Genomic DNA, 22500 nt, shown 5'->3' on the forward strand with positions numbered 1-22500 from the left:
CAAACTGTTCCTCTTGGTAAGGTTGGGGAAGACATCAGGGCCACCACTGTGAGATAAGGAATGAGAACTTTTGCTTGAACTGGAGGGTCTTTCCACTCTTTCACGGGTCTCATTAAGTGCCATTGCCTGCAACGCTTGGTTGATAGACAGAGGCTTGTTCTTTGTGATATCCTTCTTGTTATTCAGATTATTATTCTTGCCTTGTGCTGTTTCTGAATATAAGTTCTGCCTGGTCATTTGGTGGAGAATGTCTCCCCGGTCACCAATGTCTTTGTTGTAGCCTCTCTTCTCTAGGCCCCGAAACACAAAGTCCCAGTTCTCCCAGGAACTTGCTCCCTGATCATTAGGGGTGGTAAGACTAGCCGAGTTTCTATTGGGGTCTTTCACAATGGACAAAGTGGCTTCTAGATGTTCATCTAAGGTGCCAGGCTGAAACACCTCTGGTGGAGGTGGAGCAGGTGGGCAGGGCTCGGAATTTTCTAAAGGAGGTAGAATGCGGCTGCCAGCTACTGTTGACTTGGAACTCCGTTTGTGAGGAAGTACCTTAAAAAAATAGATTAAAGCATAAAAAGCTGAAAGGGTATGGGCAACAAGTCTTGACTGAAAGAACAAAATTAATATAAAGGTTGTCAGAGAATACAATCATCTTCAAAGAGGAGAAAAGGGGCAGTATATAACCATGAAAACATATAAAAAATTTCAGATACTTAAATTGCCATCAAATATACAGACATTCAACCTACCTTTGGTAAGAGCTGAGATGCCCTTGGGGAAGGTAAGGCTTCATGTGTGGAGTCAAGGTCTATAAGTTTAGCTGTAGGCACCTGGCCAGCAGGTGCCCCCAATCCCAAACTGCTTATGCTTTTTGCTGTAAATCAATAACAATTTTTAGGTATCTGTACATAACCAAAAAGACAACAAATATACAGAATTCAACAACATTTCAAGAAGATAAAATGAGATTTTGAATATCAACCCACTAACAATGGCAATTGTCCTATCACATCATGAGTTGAACCTCCTCTTAGTTTTGCACACTGAACAGTTGTATGCTTGTTTGACGCTGCTTAACCCCTATGATCCGGATGATGTGACCATCACATCATGAAAAAATTTGTCTTGAGGGACAGGTGACATGAACAACCATCACGGGAAAATCTTGCTGCGGGCCAGGTGACACGAATTTGCCCATCTGAGTGTTTCGGTTAAAGGCCGGGGTAACAGGAAAAACTTGCTACAAGTGCACATACCTCTTGAGAGGGTAATTAGACTCAATTTTGCATTATCCCCATTGATAAATAAGTGTGGAATATAATTTCCATGCTCAGCATTGTATCCCGGGCACCATGACCGGCGGTGCAGGTTGTATTACAGAAAACCGAATATTGCAATTTTTTTCTTTTAACCCCTTGGTGACAGGTGCAGAAAACTAAAAAAAAAAAAAAAAAAAAAAAACTCAATGGCAACGGCAATGACTTTGAGCGCGGGAGTTCGGTACATCAAACCAAATCACCGCCTCGGAGTGCTTTGGTGCGCCGCCGCGGCATACAGCCGCAGGCCACATTTCAAGCGGATTGTTATGACGTCCAGAGACGTGACCCGTCGGGAAGGGGTTAAATGACCCAAATAACAAAATCTGAAATATCGTTACTTTTCTTGCACCGAGTTGATACGGAGTCTGTACAAAGAAAACTGTCTATTACCATCTAGATCAAATGACAAATATGGACATTGGAAAATGGAAAAACACCTAAAAACGTTCATACATAAAAAGAGAAAATAACCTTACAAATGTGTGGCATACAGTGTTCGAGTGTTCGTGTGCACCCAGCCTACAAACCGTGCACCCGGCAGAGTGGCCACTTACATAAGCTTAATGCCTGGATTTTGGGCCATGTGTTTGCTGTGAAGCAACTGGATCTAAGGAGTTCAAGGCTCTTTTTCATCTCAATACCTAACCAGTCATTTATGCCACTGCCAAAAACATAGCGAGTGAGGTAAATTCAAATTTCCTGTACTTCATTTTTTTTTTTCACAAGCAGCTGACTTTGTGTACTGCCCAGTGCATGCACTGGTAAGAACCCAGGAGATCTCATTTTAACCCAATGCCGACGGGCATGACATGTAGGTACGTGACATGCCCACTGTGAGTTACTTGTTTGATTGTTTTTACACATAGATGGCTACACTTGTACTAGGTCACCAATGAGTCAAATATAAGTATTGCCTGTCTCGCCCGTTTACCCTTTTCTTTGATTTACGAAAAGATTTTACGTTATCTTATTTTGCTGTTACTAATGTTTATAACATTATAGTAATTATAATATTTATAATAAAAATAATCAATATTCATAGCACTAGTAAAAAATACATTTTTTCTGCCAATTCAAATCTCGTAAGGTCACAAGGTCTACTAATTGACTCCTTTGTGGCTAAGCACTAGCAGAGCCATCTATGTGCAGAGACATTTCACAAAAAATATAAAAAATGCATTTTCCCCATTTTTTATCATCTTCCCCGGCGACATTGGGTTAACCCAATGGCGACGGGTCACGGCTATCGCCGTCATAACAATACGCCCGATTTGAGGCGTGCGGCTGTCCGCAGCGGCGCCGCGCCAAAATGCCCCGAGGCAATGATTCGGCTTGATGTACCGAATTCACGCGCTCAAAGTCGGCGCGCTGCCGCCGTTCGCCAGAGCGTAGAGTTTTTTTTTATTTTCTATACCCGACGCCATTGGGTTAAGTGGGTTATCAACTAGACTATATCTAATTTCAAGCTTTGGAGCCAGCATGAAGAACTGAACTTAACCCAATGCTGACAGGAGAGTCACATGCTACACTGGGTGCCTTTTGGAGTCAGCTGCTCAAGGGAAAAATTAGAAGCACAAGAAATATTTAACTTTCCCACCCTTTATGATTTTGACTACAGCATAGAAGATTTCCCAGTGAATGTGGATAAAAAGTAATTTTGAGCAAACATCTATGGGGATATAACCTCCACTATCACTGAACTATAGACCAAATAAGCAAATAAAAGTTTAGTATGCACAATTATGAGCAAGCTCATTACACATGTACATGCCATCAGGTAATCCATTCAATGCCATGGAATGTACATACATGGCACCCTTCTGCAAGGGGTTAAGACCAATAACAAGGGTATATAAAATTATATAGAAAATCAACTGACCAACCACAAATACAATTACAATCAAACCTCGGTTTTCATATGCCCTAGTTTTCGCACAATTCAATCTTCAGCGTCTTTTTTCGTCAAAACATTTTTCCCGGATTGATCAACAGTAAAAGAAAAAGAAGGGGAGTAACTGCGGATAGACCCTTGATACCTGAAGTCCTTGTGGAGGGGGATTTCCTTTCCAAACAATAATCTCTCCTCCTCCTCCCACTCCCCTCCTCACTGTCTTCCATACGCTGTCTTCCTTAAAGTGATGTTAAAAGTTCATCTATCCATTTCATTTTGTCATTTATATTTATTTCTCACTATTTTATGTTTATAAACCTATAGTTTTTCTCCACAAGGTGTATTTTTTGTTAATATTTTTGGAAGTCTGGAATAGATTAATTGGTTTTACATTATTTCTATTTGAACACATAAATCACAAAAAACAAAGTTTAACTGTATAACTAATAAAGCAACTGTCATATGGCTAATGAAATGAGAGCACTGACAAGTGACTACATGGTTTAAAACATCTATTGATATTCAAAATATTTGCAATCCATTTCTTTAGATAACCTGTGGTTTGATACTTAAACTTAAAATAACAATGATCATTCAATGCCTACATGCCAACCACTCAACAGTTTCCTATAACATCACTATCAATGAGAACATTAAGCCTAATTTTTTTTTTGATATATAAATAGTTTAATAGCTTTGGGATGGTTTACTTTTGTTCTACCCATTAAAGGATGAAATGTAGTAGCTGTAATTCTAAAGCATGTATGATGAAACAGGATGAAAAATGGCAAATATTTCCAAAAAATGTTTTCCAAGTTATTCACATTGGAAATGTTCTAATTCAGCAATTTATGGGGAGACTGATGTCTATTTCCTTTTAAAGGTAATTTAAAAATTATCATTTCAATTTAATCCTTCCAACTGGGGAAATGATGAAACTTTTGATTACCTTTACTTATATTTGTTTACTTTACCAAAGGTTAGGTAAACAAACAACTGAGGAATGGCCACTGGAAATTTGGACATTTACCATAATTTGTTATCCACTTTATTTTTCATTAAATGATGTTATGAAAAATAAAATAATAATTTAGCATACATTCTGAGTTATTGTTAATCAGATTTATTGTTTTCAATAAGTAATATATTTTGTAAAGGAACCTCTCTTTTTCTTTTTCTTCTTCTTGTTTTCTTTCTTTTCTTTTCTTTTTTTACATGAAATTAAGAATTCCAATCTGAAATGTTTCTATATGCATTAAATTATTAAGAAATGTTACCAAAATTCAAAAATAATAATGATTCTTTTGATTATGAATGGCCTTTTCAGTACAAATTTACTGTTACTACACAATCCCGGCATAAGTATACATATCCATTCAGTATTGGGAGTTAAATGCCCTGATGTAAACTACATGGAGGGCTAGACTGACTAAAGCCACTGGATCTTTCCCACACTCCAAACAGGGGGAGGGGGACCTGGTGAAAGAGGGGTTGTAATTTGTGAGGGAGTATATATTTATATAAAACACACACAGAAGGTTAACTGTTTGAATCATTCTCAGGTAATAGGACTGACCTACTTCTTTGGATAGGAAAAGATATTGGTTACCCTTGCAGAGAAAATTCACTTTCTCTAATAAATTCAGGGCATGGCCAGTGCTTAAACCCCATAAAGTTTTAAGTCGTTTGTGTGCATTATCTCTGCAAATAATTAAATAAAAAAAACATTGGAAACGAGGATATGGCCTACAGTAGTGTTTAAGATTTGCATTTTATCAGAATCACATGAAAAGATGTAATAGTTGACTCAACTCTATAAAAACACCATGTACAAGGCTGATTTCTAAAATTCTGTATAATTTTTATTTAATAGCATGTGTCATTGTGAACTATAATTTTCAGCATAAACTAGACTACTTCTTGCATACTTTTCCAAAATTCAAAAATCTGCCTTCTGCATGATCTTTGCATTGAAATATAATTAATTTTATATGAAATCAGATTTAAATATGGTGAACAGTACCAAATGTCAGAGCAATATCATACTGAAACATTATCATAATCTGCAGTTTTATTTTTTGAGATATATACATCACACTTGGTACAGAAACTTATCATAGTATAAGCTACAGCATCTTACTAGTCTCAATGCAAAGAATATTTCATATGTTAAATTCCACCAAATATTAAATCATAAATAACTTTATTTTTATTTCTTTATCTATATTGGTATAAAATGTTCTTTGAACAATCAAGAACACATATCTATAAGTATTGCCATTGTCAAATGCTGTAAATATGCCTGCAACAAGCAAACCCTATGCAGGTGTACCTGGCACAAATTACCCACATCAGCAATTTACCTGTTGGCACTTATGTTCACAGATGGGCTCTAACAGTCATTTGATAGTTTCCTCATTCATCTATCAATATGTTAACTAAGTGGCCCCTCTACCTCCTCCCCCCAAATCAGGCATGGTAGAAATGTTTTTTGTGTGTTGTTTTTATAGCTATGAACTTTTGCTGCTCTTTAGGGTGTAGTCCAATGAACAGAACAATCAAAATTGACTTAAAAAAAAAAAAAAAAAAAAAAAAAAAAAAAGCCCCAGGTATGGAAGTTTTATGGTTCATATGGTGATGTTTGTGGATTTCCAGAATGGTTAGTGGTAAAAACAAATAAAAATGCCAGAAATCAAAGGCCATAGAGCATTATGATAAAGTACTGTGGCAAAAAGAGAAAAAATGAGTTAACTATTAGGATAAGTGGACAGGATAAGGGAGTGAAGAACAGAAGGAAAAGGAAAGGAGTAGAAGAAAAGACCTTGCAAAATTAGTTGAGGCGAGGGCTGAGGTTAAAGATAGGGGTGATCCCCTATATTGGGCCTCAGGCTCCGTCCCCAAAGCCACCCACGACAACAAGAAGCAAGGGAATGTGGGGGTTATTGTAGTGAGGTACTTTTTTTTTATTATAGTTACAATAACATTGATATCAATAATTAATCTATCATTTGCAAACACAATTTTTTGGAGAAACTGATGACCCTCTCCCATCACCCCAGACCACTGCCAACCTGCTTTTCCACCACCTGACTACTACTAACCTGTTACTTACCACCCAGTGGGGCTTCTTGCCCCTGCCCTCCACTAAGCCATATTTTCTTTGATCTGTCCCCCGACAAAGACACTGACAATAATATGTCTGGGCCACTGAGACTAGGGGTCAAGCCTTCAATGAGTAATAAGAAGAAAGCAATTGTGATGATGCAAAGTTTGACACAATTGGATATATGCTAAATCATACCATGTGTGTGTGTTTATATACATTAACACTCAGACACAAATGCACACAAGAACTGACTCAACTGATCTCTTAAGGTAGATCACTGGCCTCAGGTTGTGGTGCTGCTCTCATCAAAAACAATATACATTTTCTACAAATGTATATACATTAATTTCCTGTTCCTAACAAAACTCAAAATATGTAATGAACAAGCATCTTTCTTGTTAAATAAACTAATAATGATCTAGATAAACTGATAATTGAATTATGTAAAATATTCTATGAAGTCTAGACTGTAAAATGAGTAAATAAGACAAGAGCTATAGTCACTACATTTAGCTAAATCTTATAACAACAGTTGAAGCACCTACAAAAGACAGGAACAAATAAAAGTCAACTACTATTTTCCTGGCCAGGGACAAGGCAGCAGTCAGATGCACTTGGCACAGTGGTTTGCAAGAAAAAATGTATTCTCATAATGCACTCCACCATTGCCTACAGATAGTCTGGCACCACTGGATTCATTTTAGAGATAAATTTTCAGAAATTAATACTCTGTAATTTTTATATATCTTAATCAACGTTAGCTTTGATAATTACAAAGCCATAGATAAGCTAATCAGCTTCAGTATTTACTTTGTGGCTGGTATGCATACAATGTAGTTCTATTATATGTCCACAATGGCATGATTGAATGACTGTGATTTGCATGAGTAGCATTTGCATGGTAAGCCCTATTTACATGAGGGGAATTCACTTGTAGGCAGCAATGTTAAACCAACACTAGCCCAGGCAAGGAAAGATGTCTGAAAAGAAAAATATTGGGCAAACTATCAAAAAGCCTATGGCCACTGTTGAGATAAAATAACCTAATCAGGTACAGACCATGCCATTACCTGAAAATTGGGCTGAGAGAGCTAGAGTTACAAGAACTTGCTTTCAATGTGAATTTCAGCTGAAAGATAGGGTAACAGGGATTGCTTGCCACGAGAGCCTCAAGCTCTTGGAGGGTGGTTAGACTCAGTGAGCATTTGGCAAGGGGCTTTTACAGTATTTATATTAATAAACGAGTGTAAAATGTATCACCCCATGAGCCATGACTGGAAGAGCGCTGGCTCCAGGAATGACACATTTTCCATGCTAAGGATCCTATTCCTGGCTGTCATGAATGGCAACATAGGTTGTATTACAGAAAATTAAATTTATGGAAAAAAATCTAAATGATACAAATAACACTGTAATTATGATTGTACGGACTCATAGACTACCTAGAAAAATTATATGGAGTCTGCAAGGAAAAGAGTCTATTACCATCTGCAGAAAAAGAGAAAATAACATAATAAAGGGAAGGCATGGAGTTTTGTCACCACATAAGAGTGTACCCCGGCCTACAAGCCGCATACCAGTCAGAGTGGGCGCTCAGTTAAGCTTAATGCCCATATTTTGGGTATGTACTGGCAGTGAAGCATCCAATGGGATAATATATGAAATTTTATATTTTGATATATATGAGAAAAGTTTATGCATTGTCTGTGATAATTTTCAAGAAAAAAATACATCTTTACAATAGGACTTAATACTCAGCACTGCATTCTCAATTTATAGGTTAAAAATGTTATATTTTTTCCTCGCATCATTGTTACCACTGTTATACACAACTTTTCTAGAAAAAAAAAGGCTTTTCAAGCTTAAAGTAACAATACGTACGAACATTCATATAACATATTCAATAGATTTCTAAAGTTAGACTGACATGTCTGAAATCATCTAAATTCATGAAAATTTTAAACATTTAAAGACTGAGCAGTTCTAAATTATATGGAAAAAATTATATTTTGCATCTATGGATGCTTTAAAATTTACCACTCAAAGCAGGAGTACTGAAGTATTACATTGTCCATCTGCTATATAGTAATATGTACTTATGGATGAGAATACGAAGGCTATATTGGCAATGTTTTCAAAAAATTTCATGAAAAAAATATATATCATAAACATGTTTATCTACTATTTTAACATGAGTTGACATATTATACACATTAGTAAATCTTCTAGCCTTCAAAACCTGCCAAGTATGAGTATCATCAAAGATGCAGAGAAAATGGTAAAAAAAACAACCACAACATCCCTAGTTACAGCAGTGATTAGGATATTGCTGACAATATCCAAGCTCTTTCCGAATGCTTTATGGTGATTAACCGTTGCATATATAATGTAAGGACTCTGAGAACAGAATATGATCAGCTTGCATTCGATGGTGTAGGATTCTGTGAAGTAGGTCAGTTTCTTAGTTTACAAATACTTCAGAAAGAAAATCATAGAATTCAATAGTGTGAATGAAAAACTAGCTTCTATATCATTAAATCTGAACAAAGAATACAACTTATATATTATTCAAGTATATGTCCCAACCAGCAGCAACAGCCATGAAGAAGTAAAGAGCTTCCATGAAGATGTTCAAGTTGCTAGTGATAGAGCTAAAGCACATTTTACAACAGTTAACCCTTTGTCCGCTGGTGGCATCTAGTATGATGCCATGGCTATGTAGGGCCGACCCTACAGATATCACGGTGGTCTAGGCTCAGTTCATGGGTGGCATCATTTATATGCAATAGATTTATGATGTTATAAAGTGATCGGCAGTAAGGCTTGGAATCGCTTGCCATGGGGGCACTTCGTCAATGACATTCCATTCTGGGTGCAGGCAGGTCAAAGTTGGCACCGGCGATAACCAGTAGAGTGCTGGGTACCCTGGTAAGTCGAGGGTGAGCAGAGGGGAAAGGTCATTTGATCCTCCCTCTGTATGTATGTATATATGAATGTGTGGGCATGTCTGTATATTTGCATTAGTGTGTTTGTGTGTGTGCAAATTTAGCCTCAGGGTATGTGATAAATGTAGGCATAGATTTCCTCCTTATTCAGTATATTTCAATGATTTTTAATCTATTGTACCATGCAATGGATAGGAAATAATACCCCTTTTATCTTTCACGCGGCATGGTATACAGGTTAGGTTCTTGGGCCTGCACTATCTGATGGGGCTGTGTCCAAAGCCTCAAAGCCATGCATTGGTCGGTTGATGAATTCACCTATACCCCTTTTTTCAGAAAGACCATGCCTAGAGATTGATACGTCCAGATTTCTTCTCTCTTGTACTTTGCAGACAAGGACAAAAGAGACAGGTTATGGAAGCTTCGTCCTGTCACAAGTTATGGAAGCTTCGTCCTGTCACAACCCATCAGCAGGAGCAATTTGCCAGCGTCCTGGACCTACTGCAGAAAATTACTGTAGTTGAGAGCTCATGGAAATTTAGGTAACCCTGTTACCATACTGTGATTTTCCTGGTAAACTCAAACAATTTGAAATGCACAGAAGGAGTACCCCCACCGGCCTCCTGTGTTTCAAATGGGTGGACAAAAGAACTATCTTTTTGCTCTCCTCCATTCATACAAGTGAGATGGTTCAAAACGGGAGGGTAGCCTGGAATGGTGACTTGGAAAGGAAGCCAGTGGTGGTCATGGACTACAATACTGGGATGAATGGGGTTGACATGGGGGACAAGCTGTCCTAGTTACACCTAATAGCAAAAAGGAGTTTGAGATGGCAACTGTGAACACTTTTTTACTGCAGAAATTTGCTGCTAGTCCTATTCGTCACCATTATGATTTCACATTAGCAGTTGCAAAGGGGCTCCTGAAGGAATACCTTCCTCAGATAGCTCCCTAGTGTTGGTCAGCCACTCAGTTAAGTCACAAGGAGCTTTTGCTAATTGTGAAGCACCACAATTTTCCAAATAAAATGGATAAGTATAAATGCTGCCATGTCTGCTACAGCAGGGGAATGAGGAAAATGGTCAGAAATTGTGTGATGTTGCATTGTTCATCTATGGATGCTTTAAAATTTACCACTCAAAGAAGTAATTTTCTTTTAGTTATTTATTTTCATATTTTTTTTAAAAGCATTTTATAACTTTTGTTCTGCTGGCAATATCCAGTATGACATTGCATTATTCTGCAGCTCGTGGACTGTCAGACCCCGCTGGGCTGTTTGAGTGGATGCACAGCAGTGAGGTCAGGGAGGTGACAGATGTCTGGCCTGGCAGTTTTACAGGGTATACCTATGTGGAAATCCTGGACAAGATATTTCTAACATTAGTGAGGACCATGGTGTTCCTTGAGACAAAGCCATTTTTCCTCATCCAGGATAACAACCCCATCTACATGCGCAATGTCATAAAGGCATGATTTTGGCAATACCCCAAAATTATGCTGTGTCACATAAACCCAAATTGCTAGATCTCCATCACACTGAGAATGTTTGGGTAGCCATGGGCAGAGACTTCCCCCATGATCACACCCACAAGTGTCATGTCATCATTAACCATGCAATTGCGGTATGGGAGTGATTTCACTCTGTAGACGGACACCAGTTATGGGGACCATTCCTAAGTTTGTTGGGGGTTGTTGGGTTGGGGGATTGTCAGAAATGAGTTATACCCAGTTTTACAATCATATATACATGTAGAATTGCCAACAAGAATATAAACCTCCGCGAAGAAATATTCAGCAATGATACGGTTCATGAATCCTAGCTAGTCACTTGAGATGTCAGCAAATTTTATACATATGTATTTATCCCCTACTGGAACAAAAATGAAACATTGTATTTTGGCATAACCTACTGAAATACATCACTGGAGAAAATCTAAAAATCTTCAAACAATTTTTCATCTGCTTTTTCTTATACATGTGGTAGATATGATTCAATTTTGACATACACATCATATATATAGATTTAAGGTTCGACAATAATGCAAACACAACTCATTTGTTTTGATAGGTCAGTCCACCACATCGTCCGTCCAGCCGCATGGAGTGCCTTCTGAGATTTTACATTTTTTGTACTCAGTGGAGCCTAAACAATTGAGACACCACAAACCAGTACGAATGTAGCTACTTTTAAATATAAATAACTGAAGAATATAGACTAAAAATTGAACATAAAATGTCAAACACCATTTGATATAGGTCTATAAATAATAAGTTTGTGTTATTACATAAAAAAAAAGAAGAAGCATCCATGTGAAACAAACAGTGGTGAGTTTATATTTGAAAATATCAACGCTTTCTAAACGGTTATTTCCACTGAATAAAATAACAATTCAAGGCACTCTGTTCATACTCTATCTGTGTCTCATTACCTCTGTAAACATACACATGCATGAATGGGCACACATTTACATACACAAGTACATGTATGCACGTTTTTATATAGATGTGTTCACACATATACACATATGTATATAATTGTACATGTATAACCACATAAACATGTAGATGCTAAGAAACCCTAATACAAGTGGTACGAGACAAGCAGCAACTGCGTTTGTGAATGTGTCATGTTGCCTACATTAACATATATGGAAGTACCATTTTAGTTGTAACTTGGGGACTAGTCAAGACTTCTTCATAAAACAAATGGCATTTGATACAAAAATGTGTGTAGTTTCATAGTTAATTTAATAATAATAAATTTTCAATAGAGGAAAGATTCAGATCATGAAGGGAAATATTCACAATATTCATCATTTTTTTCCTCAAACCATTTACTATACTGGTGACCCCAGAGTGACACGTCCCAGTTTATCACTCGTTCACTTCACTCACTCTCTGGAAGGGGAGTACCTGTAGCAGCACGACCCGGCAACCTGAAGCTCATCATACTTTCCCAGGTTGGGTCACCCCAGGTCTGCCACAAAGTCCGCACTCACTGGACAGCGGGCTCACCTCGTTCCCTGCGCGCTTACACAGCACTTGTGTACTTAGCCACAGGGGCTGCAAGCGAAATGAGCAATCCTCAATCCTCCAGCAGAGCAAGACCACAGCAGCAGCACTCAAGGACTACCCAGTCCTTAACCGACTTAACTGACTTCAACACCCAGTCATACCTGTGGGCACTCACACCCACATAGCCACTCCCCAAAGAGATAAGACACCAGACCAAAATAGTAGATGCCCCCATAACCATCTACTATACTGGTGACTCCGGAGTGACCCGACATATGGAGTGACACGTCCCAGTTTATCACTCGTTCGCTTAGCTCACTCTCTGGAGGGGGAGTACTTGTAGAAGCATGACCCCGCAACCTGAAGCTCATCATACTTTTACAGGTTGGGTCACGACAGGTCTGCCGCCGTGTCCACGCTCATTGGACAGTGGGCTCCCCTCGTTCCCTGCGCGCTTACACAGCACTCGTGTACTTAAGCCGCAGGGGCCCCAAGCGAAATCAGCAATCCCCGATCCTCCAGCAGAGCAAGGCCACAGCAGCAGCACACAAGGACTGCCTCAGTCCTAAGCCGACTGAGGAGCCTACCGGCTCCCCCGTAGATCTGAAACATCAGCCCCCAACACCTAGCCATACCTGTGGGCACTCACACCCACACTGTCACTCCCCAAAGAGATAAGACACCCATATTAAATAGTAGATGCAACATAACCATCTACATTAGCTTCTCCCTCTTAAAGAGTTACTTTAGACACAGATACATATTTACATGCACATGCAGACACATTTACACACACTTGTACCCACATGTACTCACACAAGTACACATGTGTGAATATGTGTACACATACAGACATGCACAAACATAATTACACTTGTACATGTATGGAAACACTAATACAAATGTATGGAGGTGGTAGCCACGCTACCACCTCATAAGGCGCCCTTGGTCATAATAGGATTTTGATATGCTACGTTATTATTATTATTATTATTATTATTATTATTTTCTTTTTTCCTTTTTTTTTAAGGCATATTTTGTCAAAGGCTGATGTCAAGCTCTTTGGAATTTATTAATGTTTAAGTTGAGTTTTTCATTGGAAGTAGCCCAATAGCAGTAGTGTAGCCCAATAGCAGTATGCAAGAGACGTATGAGGAATTGGGGGGGGGGGGGGGGGGGATTTTGACAAATTTAGTAACAAAAGGTGCTAAAATGCTAAAAAACACAAGCTAACCAAATTTAACCCAATGGCACCAGGTATAGCAAATTAAAAAAAACTCTACGCTCTGGCGAACGGCGGCAGCGCGCCGACTCTGAGCGCATGATATCGGTCCATCAAGCCAAATCATTGCCTCGGGGCGTTTTGGCGCGGCGCCGCTGCGGACAGCCGCACACCTCACATCGTGCGTATTGTTATGACGGCGATAGCCGTGACCCGTCGCCATTGGGTTAAAGAAAATTACAAGATTTTTTTTATTAATATTTTTAAAAATTACCCTCTCAACCCCCTTTTCCTACATAGGGACGCTCCCCAGCAGCATTAGAGGCATTCATACAATACAAGACTCTATGCCTCCTATTTGCAATGACATTTTCTCTCTTTATGCATAAACATTTTTAGCTTTTTTGCAATTTTACAATGTCCAAATTTATCATTTAATTTGCATTATCCAGATGGTAATAAGACTGTTTGGGTAGTCTACAACTCTGTGCAAGAAAAAGATACTTGACATTTTGATGTGTTCAAAAATATTAAATCTTCTGTAATACTACCTGAGCTGCCAATCATAGTGCAAGGGATATGATGCCGAGTCTAATCACCCTCCCAAGAGGTTTGTACACTATCTTAATTTTTTAAATATAGCCAGGTGGAGTGAACAAAAAAAAAAAAAAAAAAAAATTTCTTTAATTTGCTACTCTACAGGCATGTTTAACCCCTTCCCGATGGGTCACGTCTAGAGACATGAAAACAAACCGCTCAAAATGTGGCGTGTGGCTGTACGCCGCGGCAGCACGCCAAAGCGCTCCGAGGCGGTAATTTGGCTTGATGTACCGAACTCCCGCGCTTAAAGTTGGCGCGTTGCCATCGATCTCCAGAGTGTAGAGTTTTCTCTTAGTTTTCTACACCTGTCACCAAGGGGTTAAGCTATAACAAGAACTATATGGTGGGGGGAGCTAAGACCTGGCAGGGATATCAGGTCAAGCTCACAGAACTTTTTCTAGCCACTTTTGCCATCATATCATATTATTAAGTCAGAAAGAGTAAAGACACAAATTTTAGTGAGTGTATATGTACACATGTACATAATTGCGTTTGAGTGTGTATATGCATGTGTACAAGTGTGTGTACACGTGCACATGTGTGTGCTCACTGTATATATTTGAATGTTTTACAATAATCAACTGAATGCAGGCTTACCAACTTTATATGCTTTCTCCTGACCCACAGCCATTCAGAAATGCAACACACTCATTTCAGCTGCTAAATGCACCTGAGGTCACTTTAAAATAAACTATTTCATTAAGCCGCTTACACCCATCACATAATGATGAAAACTTCACTCATACCATATCACATCTTATTACATTCTGCTCCGTTCAGCAAGCTCTATATTATGTGCCCTAAACAGTTGTTCAGTTGCTTGTTCCAGGCTGCTGTTATTAAAGTAACCTTCAAGCCTTTGTTTCTGTGAAAAGCCAGTTTTGTAAGTTCTCTATGGTTCTAAATTCTCACTCAAGCAGCTGGCTGCAATCCCCAGCAGATGGCTAATTACTGCACAGGGAAATCCCATCATGAATGGATTATCGAAATTATCATGAAGAGTCACAAACATAAGGTTAGTTTATACAAAAAGTAAATGCTAACAAATATAGAGAATATACATAAATATACATAAATCAGAATGTTATGAAAAGATAAAAAAAAAGACTAGTACTACATATATCAACAAAGACACATACCAGTATCAGGTGTATCAGCACTGCGAGAGCAAGAGAGAGGTGGGGCAGGCTGAGGTCCAGGTGACTGTGAGGCTGACACAGAGTTGTGGCTGGAAACTGCCGTGGAGACCGAGTGCTGAGGAGCCTGATTGGTTGGGTGGTGATGAAGGTGGTGGAAGTGATGGTGATGGTGGTGATATCCTCCTCGCTGGTCTCCCACCGTGCTGTTGCTGCTGGCACCCATCCCCACTTGGGCCGAACGTGCTTGCTCCAAGGAAATGCGCTGGTCTCCAGTGGATTTCTCCTGGGTAGTGTGAACTGAAGATGGGGGCTGCTGGGTGGCTGCAAGTGAAGCAGGCGTACTAGAAGTGGTTCCTGCTGATCCCTGACGAATTGGGAGGGGTGGCCCAGTTGAAGACGGAGTCTGAGAAATGAACAGATATGAACATTTTACACGTCTGGAAATAATCCATACACAATATTTTTAGTCAAGGTAATTAGCCTAATGAGGACACATGAAAAAATAAAACCTACATTAACTTCTGTTCATTAATCAAATTATTTTCCTTTCACTACGATACCATTTAACCCCAAACCGACAGGCATGGCATGTACGTACATGCCATGCCCACTTTGAGTTTACTTTATCAACTGATGGCTCCAATTGAAGTCACCAATAAACTAATTAGGAGTATTACTTGTCTCACCTATTTACCCTTTTCATTGATTTTTTAAATAATTTCATGTGATCTCATACTGCTGTTACTAATGTCAATAACATTATAGTAATTATAATGTCTATAATAAAAATAACACCATCAATATTGATAGCATAAGTAAAATCAAAAACAAAAAAAAATCTTGCAGATTCGAGGAAAGGTGAAATCACATAAGGTCACAAAGTCTACTAATTGACTCCTTTGTGGCTACGGACTAGCAGCGCCATCTATGTGCAGAGACATTTCACAAAAAAATCTAAAATGAGCACAGCATTTTCCCAGCAACATAGAGTTAATAATAGAATCAATGATCACTTTATCACCTGTCTATGACTGGATTCACTCTGAATCTGTGGTTGTAACCGTTGCCTCAGGGTAAAGAGGAGGTGCCTCACAGTGACATCAACACCTCCAACATGCAACTGCCGGAACTGCAGGATTTGCCTCCACGTCAGGCCAAATTCACGAACTCCTTCACTGATCTTCTTCAGTACCTATGAATCAGAAAAAGATTTTCATCCGTTATTTACAATGAATGAAACTCTCCTACTGACATATTGCTAAAAATTATTGAAAATAATAATGATGATTTATATATGAATAAAAAAATGAAGAGAAATAAAAAAATAACCAAATTAAAATAACAATGACAATTCTAAATCTACTAATAAAAATGATAATAAAAATAATAATGACAATAACAATAACAATAACATCAACAATAATAATATCGACAACGATAATAAAAATAATAATAATAATAGTAATAATAATAATAATAATAATAACAATAATAATAATATCAATAACTAGACCATTACATTAACAATATGAATAAGATAACAACAATAATGATGGTAATAACAACAACCAATAATGATGATGGCGATGATGATGATGATGATGATGATGATGATGATGATGATGATGATGATGATGATGATGATGATGATGATGATGATGACGACAGTACATTACAGTAACATTACTACTAGTCAACTACAACTACTACTAATACTAATAACAAAATTAACAACAATAACAAAATCAATAATAATAAAAATAATAACAATAATAATAATGATAATAATAATGACTCTAACATTAATGATAATAATAATGACTATAACATTAATGATAATAATAATGACTATAACATTAATGATAATAATAATGACTATAACATTAATGATAATAATAATGACTATGACATTAATGATAATGATATTAACACCTACCATATGGATAACATCATGGGAAAGAAAAAAGAAAAAAGAAAAAAGAAAAAAGAAAAAAAAACACAAACTTGCAATCCTGACCATTTTTGGATGAAGGGAAAGTCTCCCCAAAAGTGCACAAATCTCTAAGGAGGGTGATTAGGCTCATTTAGCATTTAGGAAGGGGCTTTTGCAGTATTTCCATCACTAAATGAGTGTGGAATGTAATGCCTGTGAGACATGACTAGAAGAGTGGCAGCTCTAGTTAAGACATTATTCCCATGCTCAGGTTCCTATTCCTTGTTGTCGTGACCAGCGGCACAGGTTGTATTTCAGGTAATTGAATATTATAAAAAAAAAAAAAATATTTTTTTTTTTAAAAATACACAAATGTTGGTTATTGTTACAATCATTTTTGAGTTATGGACTACCTAGTGAGATGATATGGAGTCTGTGCAAGGAAAGGAGTCTATTACCATCTGAATAAATCAAAAGCCAAATAGTGACATTAGAAATGACACAAATGGTAAAAAGTTTTATGCAGAAAAACAGAATATAACATTGCAAAGGGGAGGCATGGAAACTTGCCAATGCACTTAAGTGTTCATTTGCACCCAGCCTACAAGCTACACACCCAGCAGTGTGTCCACTTAATGTGATGGTAATGAAGCATTCATATCCTATGGGTCAATAACGCTGATAATAATAATAATGATAATAATAATAATAATAATAATAATGATAATAATAATAATAATAATAATAATAATAATAATAATAATAACAGTAAAAAAAACTATTACTACTAGTACTACTACTTCTACTACTACTACTACTACTATTATTACTAGTACTACTAATGCTAGTAATAATAATAACAATAATAATAATAATAATAATAATAATAATAATAATTATAACAATAATAGTGACAATAATGATAATAATAATAATTACTACTAAAATAACATTATAATAATAATAATAGTGATAATTACAACAACAAAAATATCCATATGGATAATAATAACAATAATAATATCAATAATAATAACAATAACAGCAAAAGTAATAGTAATAACAATAACAATAGTTATAATAATAGTAATAGTAATAATAATAATAATAATAATAATAATAATAATAATAATGATAATAATAATAATTATAATAATAATATTATCACAACAATAAAATGATAATTATTATCATTATAATAATAATAATGATAATAATAATAATAATAATAATGATAATGATAATGATAATAATAATAATAACAATAACAATTGTGATAACAACAGTTTATTAATAAAAGTAAAAAGAAAAAAAAAGGAATTAATAACAATAATAATAATAATAATAATGTTTAATAATAATAGCAAAAAAAAAGGAATCAATAACAATGATAACAATAATAACAACAATAATAATAATAATAATAATAATAGTAATCATAATAATAATAATAATGATAATAATAATAATAATAATAATGACAATAATAATAGCAACATTAATAATAATAAATAACAATAATAATGATGACAATAGAAAATACTGAATCATAATGAAGAAAAAACAAAATGATGATGATACTATTATTATGATTGTAATAACAGTTATTGTCGTGTAATAAATAAATAAAACAAAACTGCAACTTGAAAAATATATTACTATACCTGACATTCACAGTAAGCAATCAAACAATCAAGGGAGAGCCTTGAAATAAGGTCAGGGTCAAGAACCCCTTCCAGGACAAGGCAGGCAGGATCGGCACCCTCAGAAGACCCTGTGGAGGTACTGCTGTGGGGAACATAGCCCATGAGGGCCAGGACTGTCTCAGCCCCAGCTAAGTGACGTGCTACTTGATGAACCCAGAAGCCACTATAGAGCTGTGGGAATTAAGGTTGATGATAAAGGCAATATCTACACATTCAGGTAATCTCTTGTTACTCTTAAATCTATGATGCTTCCATTTATAATTTTCATTTTGATACACAAATAATGTTAACAACCAAGCAAAAGTTGAAAATTTACAAAACAAGCATGAAATAGACCAGATGAGCATTGATAAAAGAAAAAAAAAAAAAAAAAAAAAATCATTATATATATATATATATATATATATATATATATATATATATATATAAAATTATTATTATTTTTTTTTTTTTTTTTTTTTTAATCAGATCTTTTGAAGTGATTTATCTCTTTTGTTTTGTTACCTTTTACAGAGAGTGGCAATTTCAAACTTTTTTCCTTTGATTCTTGGCTACTGGGGTCTCAAAACTTAACACTTTTGAAAAGTGTATAAGCAGTTTTTGTGCGATTATGTTTTTGTGAAACACAATACCACCACATTTCACCAAAATTTATTAATCATTAATTAATCTCTCTTTTTTTTCTTCGTACTAGGTACACATCTAAATATGTTTCCTATAAAGTTTGGTTGCGAATGGACTATAAATAAAAACACACAAAAAAATTAAAATATTTTTTAAAAGTAAATAAACCTCTGTAAACCTAACTAATGTGATGAGTTACAGTCATGAAAAAAATCTCTTGTATACTTACTAACATAACAAATACCGTGGTGCATCCAGAATTTACAAATTCCTCACACTTTTTGTGGGGAGGGGGGGGGAATCTAACAAATATCCTCACACACCAACACGTATCAGTCCATTATGCTATAATTCTAAATTTTTTTTTAAAAGGAATGCACCCCAACATCGATGAAAGATTACTCTTACAAACACCAAAAACCCCATGTAAATCAGTGAAACAGCAGCTGAGATATATAAAAAAAGTATGTGCAAAAAACATAGATACAAGATAATCGCATTTGAATGTCATGCTACTATTTGTGTTTGAATGACAAGCCACGACCTCATGGTTGCTTCCATATAACAAAAAATGACATCATAATTGTTCATTTGCTTTCATAAGATTTTCAAATATCTTATGTTTTGCAATGGAACATCTACCCATTGTCTCGGTTTGTAAGAACACCACAAGCAAATAACTAAATAGAAGTTCAACTGCGTGAATGAGGAGTGAGTCGACAGAGCATGATGGGACACAACTTCAATAGTCTGAGCTTATCTGTGTTTACATAAGGAGTTGCTAATTACAATTTATTACTTACTCATTTTCTGTGCAATTTAGCCTATGAAATAACCAAATATATGAACTGCCATGACACATACATTTTGGGCAATGAGCAGAATGTATAGGAGTAGACAAAATATGCTGTATCTTCTTTATTTTTCGCTTACAAAATTCTAAAACATGCAGAGGAATATTGCCAGATTTTTTTTTTCTGAATATATATATATTATATATGTATATTTTTTTCACTTTCCGGGCAGATCCTCCCCTTAATATCATGATAGCTTTAAACCCACTTTTTTTTTCTTTTCTTTTTTTTTTGGGGGGGGGGGGATTTTTTCAGATTTGATATATGAACAAGAAATTCTCATCAAAGTTCACATATTTTGAGAAAAAAAAAAAAATTTATATATTTTCTAACATATGCAAATTTCATAAGAAGTACAGGTACAAATACTGTAGAGTAATCTGCATACAATTGGTACAAACACCTGAATATGTAATATATTCATTGATGCATTTAAAAATTTCAATTGACTTAAAGAAAAAAAAAAAAATCATAATGTTTACTCAAGCAAAGCCCATTTCAAAAGACAACATTACAGTTCCTTATTACTTCTAATACAAAAACTTTCACAGGCTATCAAAAATTGATATTCATATTTTGCGTAACATACCAAATTCCTAAAACATGAGGTAACTGACAAAACGTAGGTGGGGGTATTGAGCATAAATTTGTAAATTTATGCTCAAGGTGAAAATACATAATTTCACAGCATTCAATTTTCAAAAACATAAAACATAGTTGTTTGCAAGTATACTTCTGAATTTGGCACTTCTGTAAGTAACCTATTTATGTTACAAATAGTTCACAAATGAGCAATGAGGAAATGGAAAGGGCTTAAAATCTTAAATCTTGAATATCAAAAATATAAAACTCTTTCCTTTTAGTTAAATCAAGGGGCAAGAAACTAGATCTCCACTAAGATCTGTTTCAAATTTTACTTTTCAGAAACAAGACTTATGTCAGAAACAAGACTTATGTTTAAAATATAATTGTTACCTAACACTGCTCTGAATTAGTCAAAACGTGTCCATATAATGAAAATATATATATAGTTCATATAACAATTGTTATCATTTAACTGAGATAAGATCAAGTACAGTGCTAGTCAATAGGACAGAAAGACCCACCTTCAGTTCCCGAAACTCCTTTCTCCATGGCTGTGCTATCAAATTTGCTGCATACTGGGCCAGGGCATCAAATGCGCAGGCAGCATTATATGCACTGAAGTCATTAATGCTGTTGATACTTCTCTCCAGAACATCAGAAATTTGGTGAAACATGAACTTATGAGAATGGGGTGTGATTGCTAAGTACTCCATTATTACTCCTGAAATTTTGAGAATAAAATTCTGAAATTGTAAATCATATATTGGAATACTACCTAAATAAAAAAAAAAAAAAAATCAAGTAATACAGGTTTTCCACAGAAACAATTAACAAAGTAATTTGGATATTCAGCTTGTCTTTTAGCAGAGAACTCACTTTCCAGCTTCTCCCGTTGCTCAAGCTTGTGTGGGGAGTCCTCGGTCTCAATATATCCCAGATGTAAAGTGTTCATCTCTTCCATGAGCTCCTCATCCACTGACATGACAGGGGCAGTGGAGAGCGCAGAGCTGACAGCCTGGTTTGAGGGTTGCTGTGGGGGAAGCATTCCAGGTGGAGGTGGTCCTCCTTGCATGGGTGTAGGCATGCCATATCCCATACTAGATGGGTGTTGATGGGGAGGATGTGAGTGGGTGTGTGAATGGGGCAAAGGAGGGTTGAGGTAAGGGTTGACATACACAGAAGTCTGGGAAGGGTATATAGGAGAGGGCTGCGAGAGCATGGGAGAAGGATGGGTCAGCATAGCAGAATTGCCCGAGCCTATTGGGACCGATATGTTGGCAGCAGCAACAGCTGCTGCTGAAGTTGAGTGTGCTGTATGAGGCTGCTGTGCTGAATGGGGTGGGTGAATTATGTGGGTTTGTGGGAAAGTGTGCATAGCATAATTGTGTGCCATTGGAGGGGGTAGGATTGGGGAGGGGAACAAAGGGGAGTGTACAGTAGGGGGATGGGGACCCCCCATGTGGGGAGGCATGGCCATGTGGTACATCGTCATGTGGTCACACACTCAACAGCATCTGGAATCATAATAGACACTGTTAATTACTCAAAATATAAAACTAAACGACAA

The 22500-nt window shown here is 36.4% G+C and overlaps 1 protein-coding gene across 2 annotated transcripts in view; it reads right to left on the minus strand.

The window, feature by feature from the left end:
• Nucleotides 1-22500, minus strand: part of LOC125040555 (protein tamozhennic-like) — a 36219-nt gene that overhangs the window by 2807 nt on the left and 10912 nt on the right. For both annotated transcript variants that reach the window (XM_047635148.1, XM_047635150.1), the window contains exons 2-8: nucleotides 21810-22447; nucleotides 21455-21654; nucleotides 18829-19041; nucleotides 16253-16423; nucleotides 15232-15634; nucleotides 744-868; nucleotides 1-543 (exon numbers count right to left, since the gene is read on the minus strand). The exon at nucleotides 1-543 is cut by the window's left edge and continues 2807 nt beyond it. In XM_047635148.1, the coding sequence (XP_047491104.1) occupies nucleotides 1-543; nucleotides 744-868; nucleotides 15232-15634; nucleotides 16253-16423; nucleotides 18829-19041; nucleotides 21455-21654; nucleotides 21810-22425 (2271 nt within the window). In that variant the 5' untranslated portion in view covers nucleotides 22426-22447. The remainder of the gene's footprint in view (nucleotides 544-743; nucleotides 869-15231; nucleotides 15635-16252; nucleotides 16424-18828; nucleotides 19042-21454; nucleotides 21655-21809; nucleotides 22448-22500) is intronic.

The sequence above is a fragment of the Penaeus chinensis genome, chromosome 29, assembly GCF_019202785.1.
Source record: "Penaeus chinensis breed Huanghai No. 1 chromosome 29, ASM1920278v2, whole genome shotgun sequence".
Lineage (NCBI taxonomy): Eukaryota > Metazoa > Arthropoda > Malacostraca > Decapoda > Penaeidae > Penaeus > Penaeus chinensis.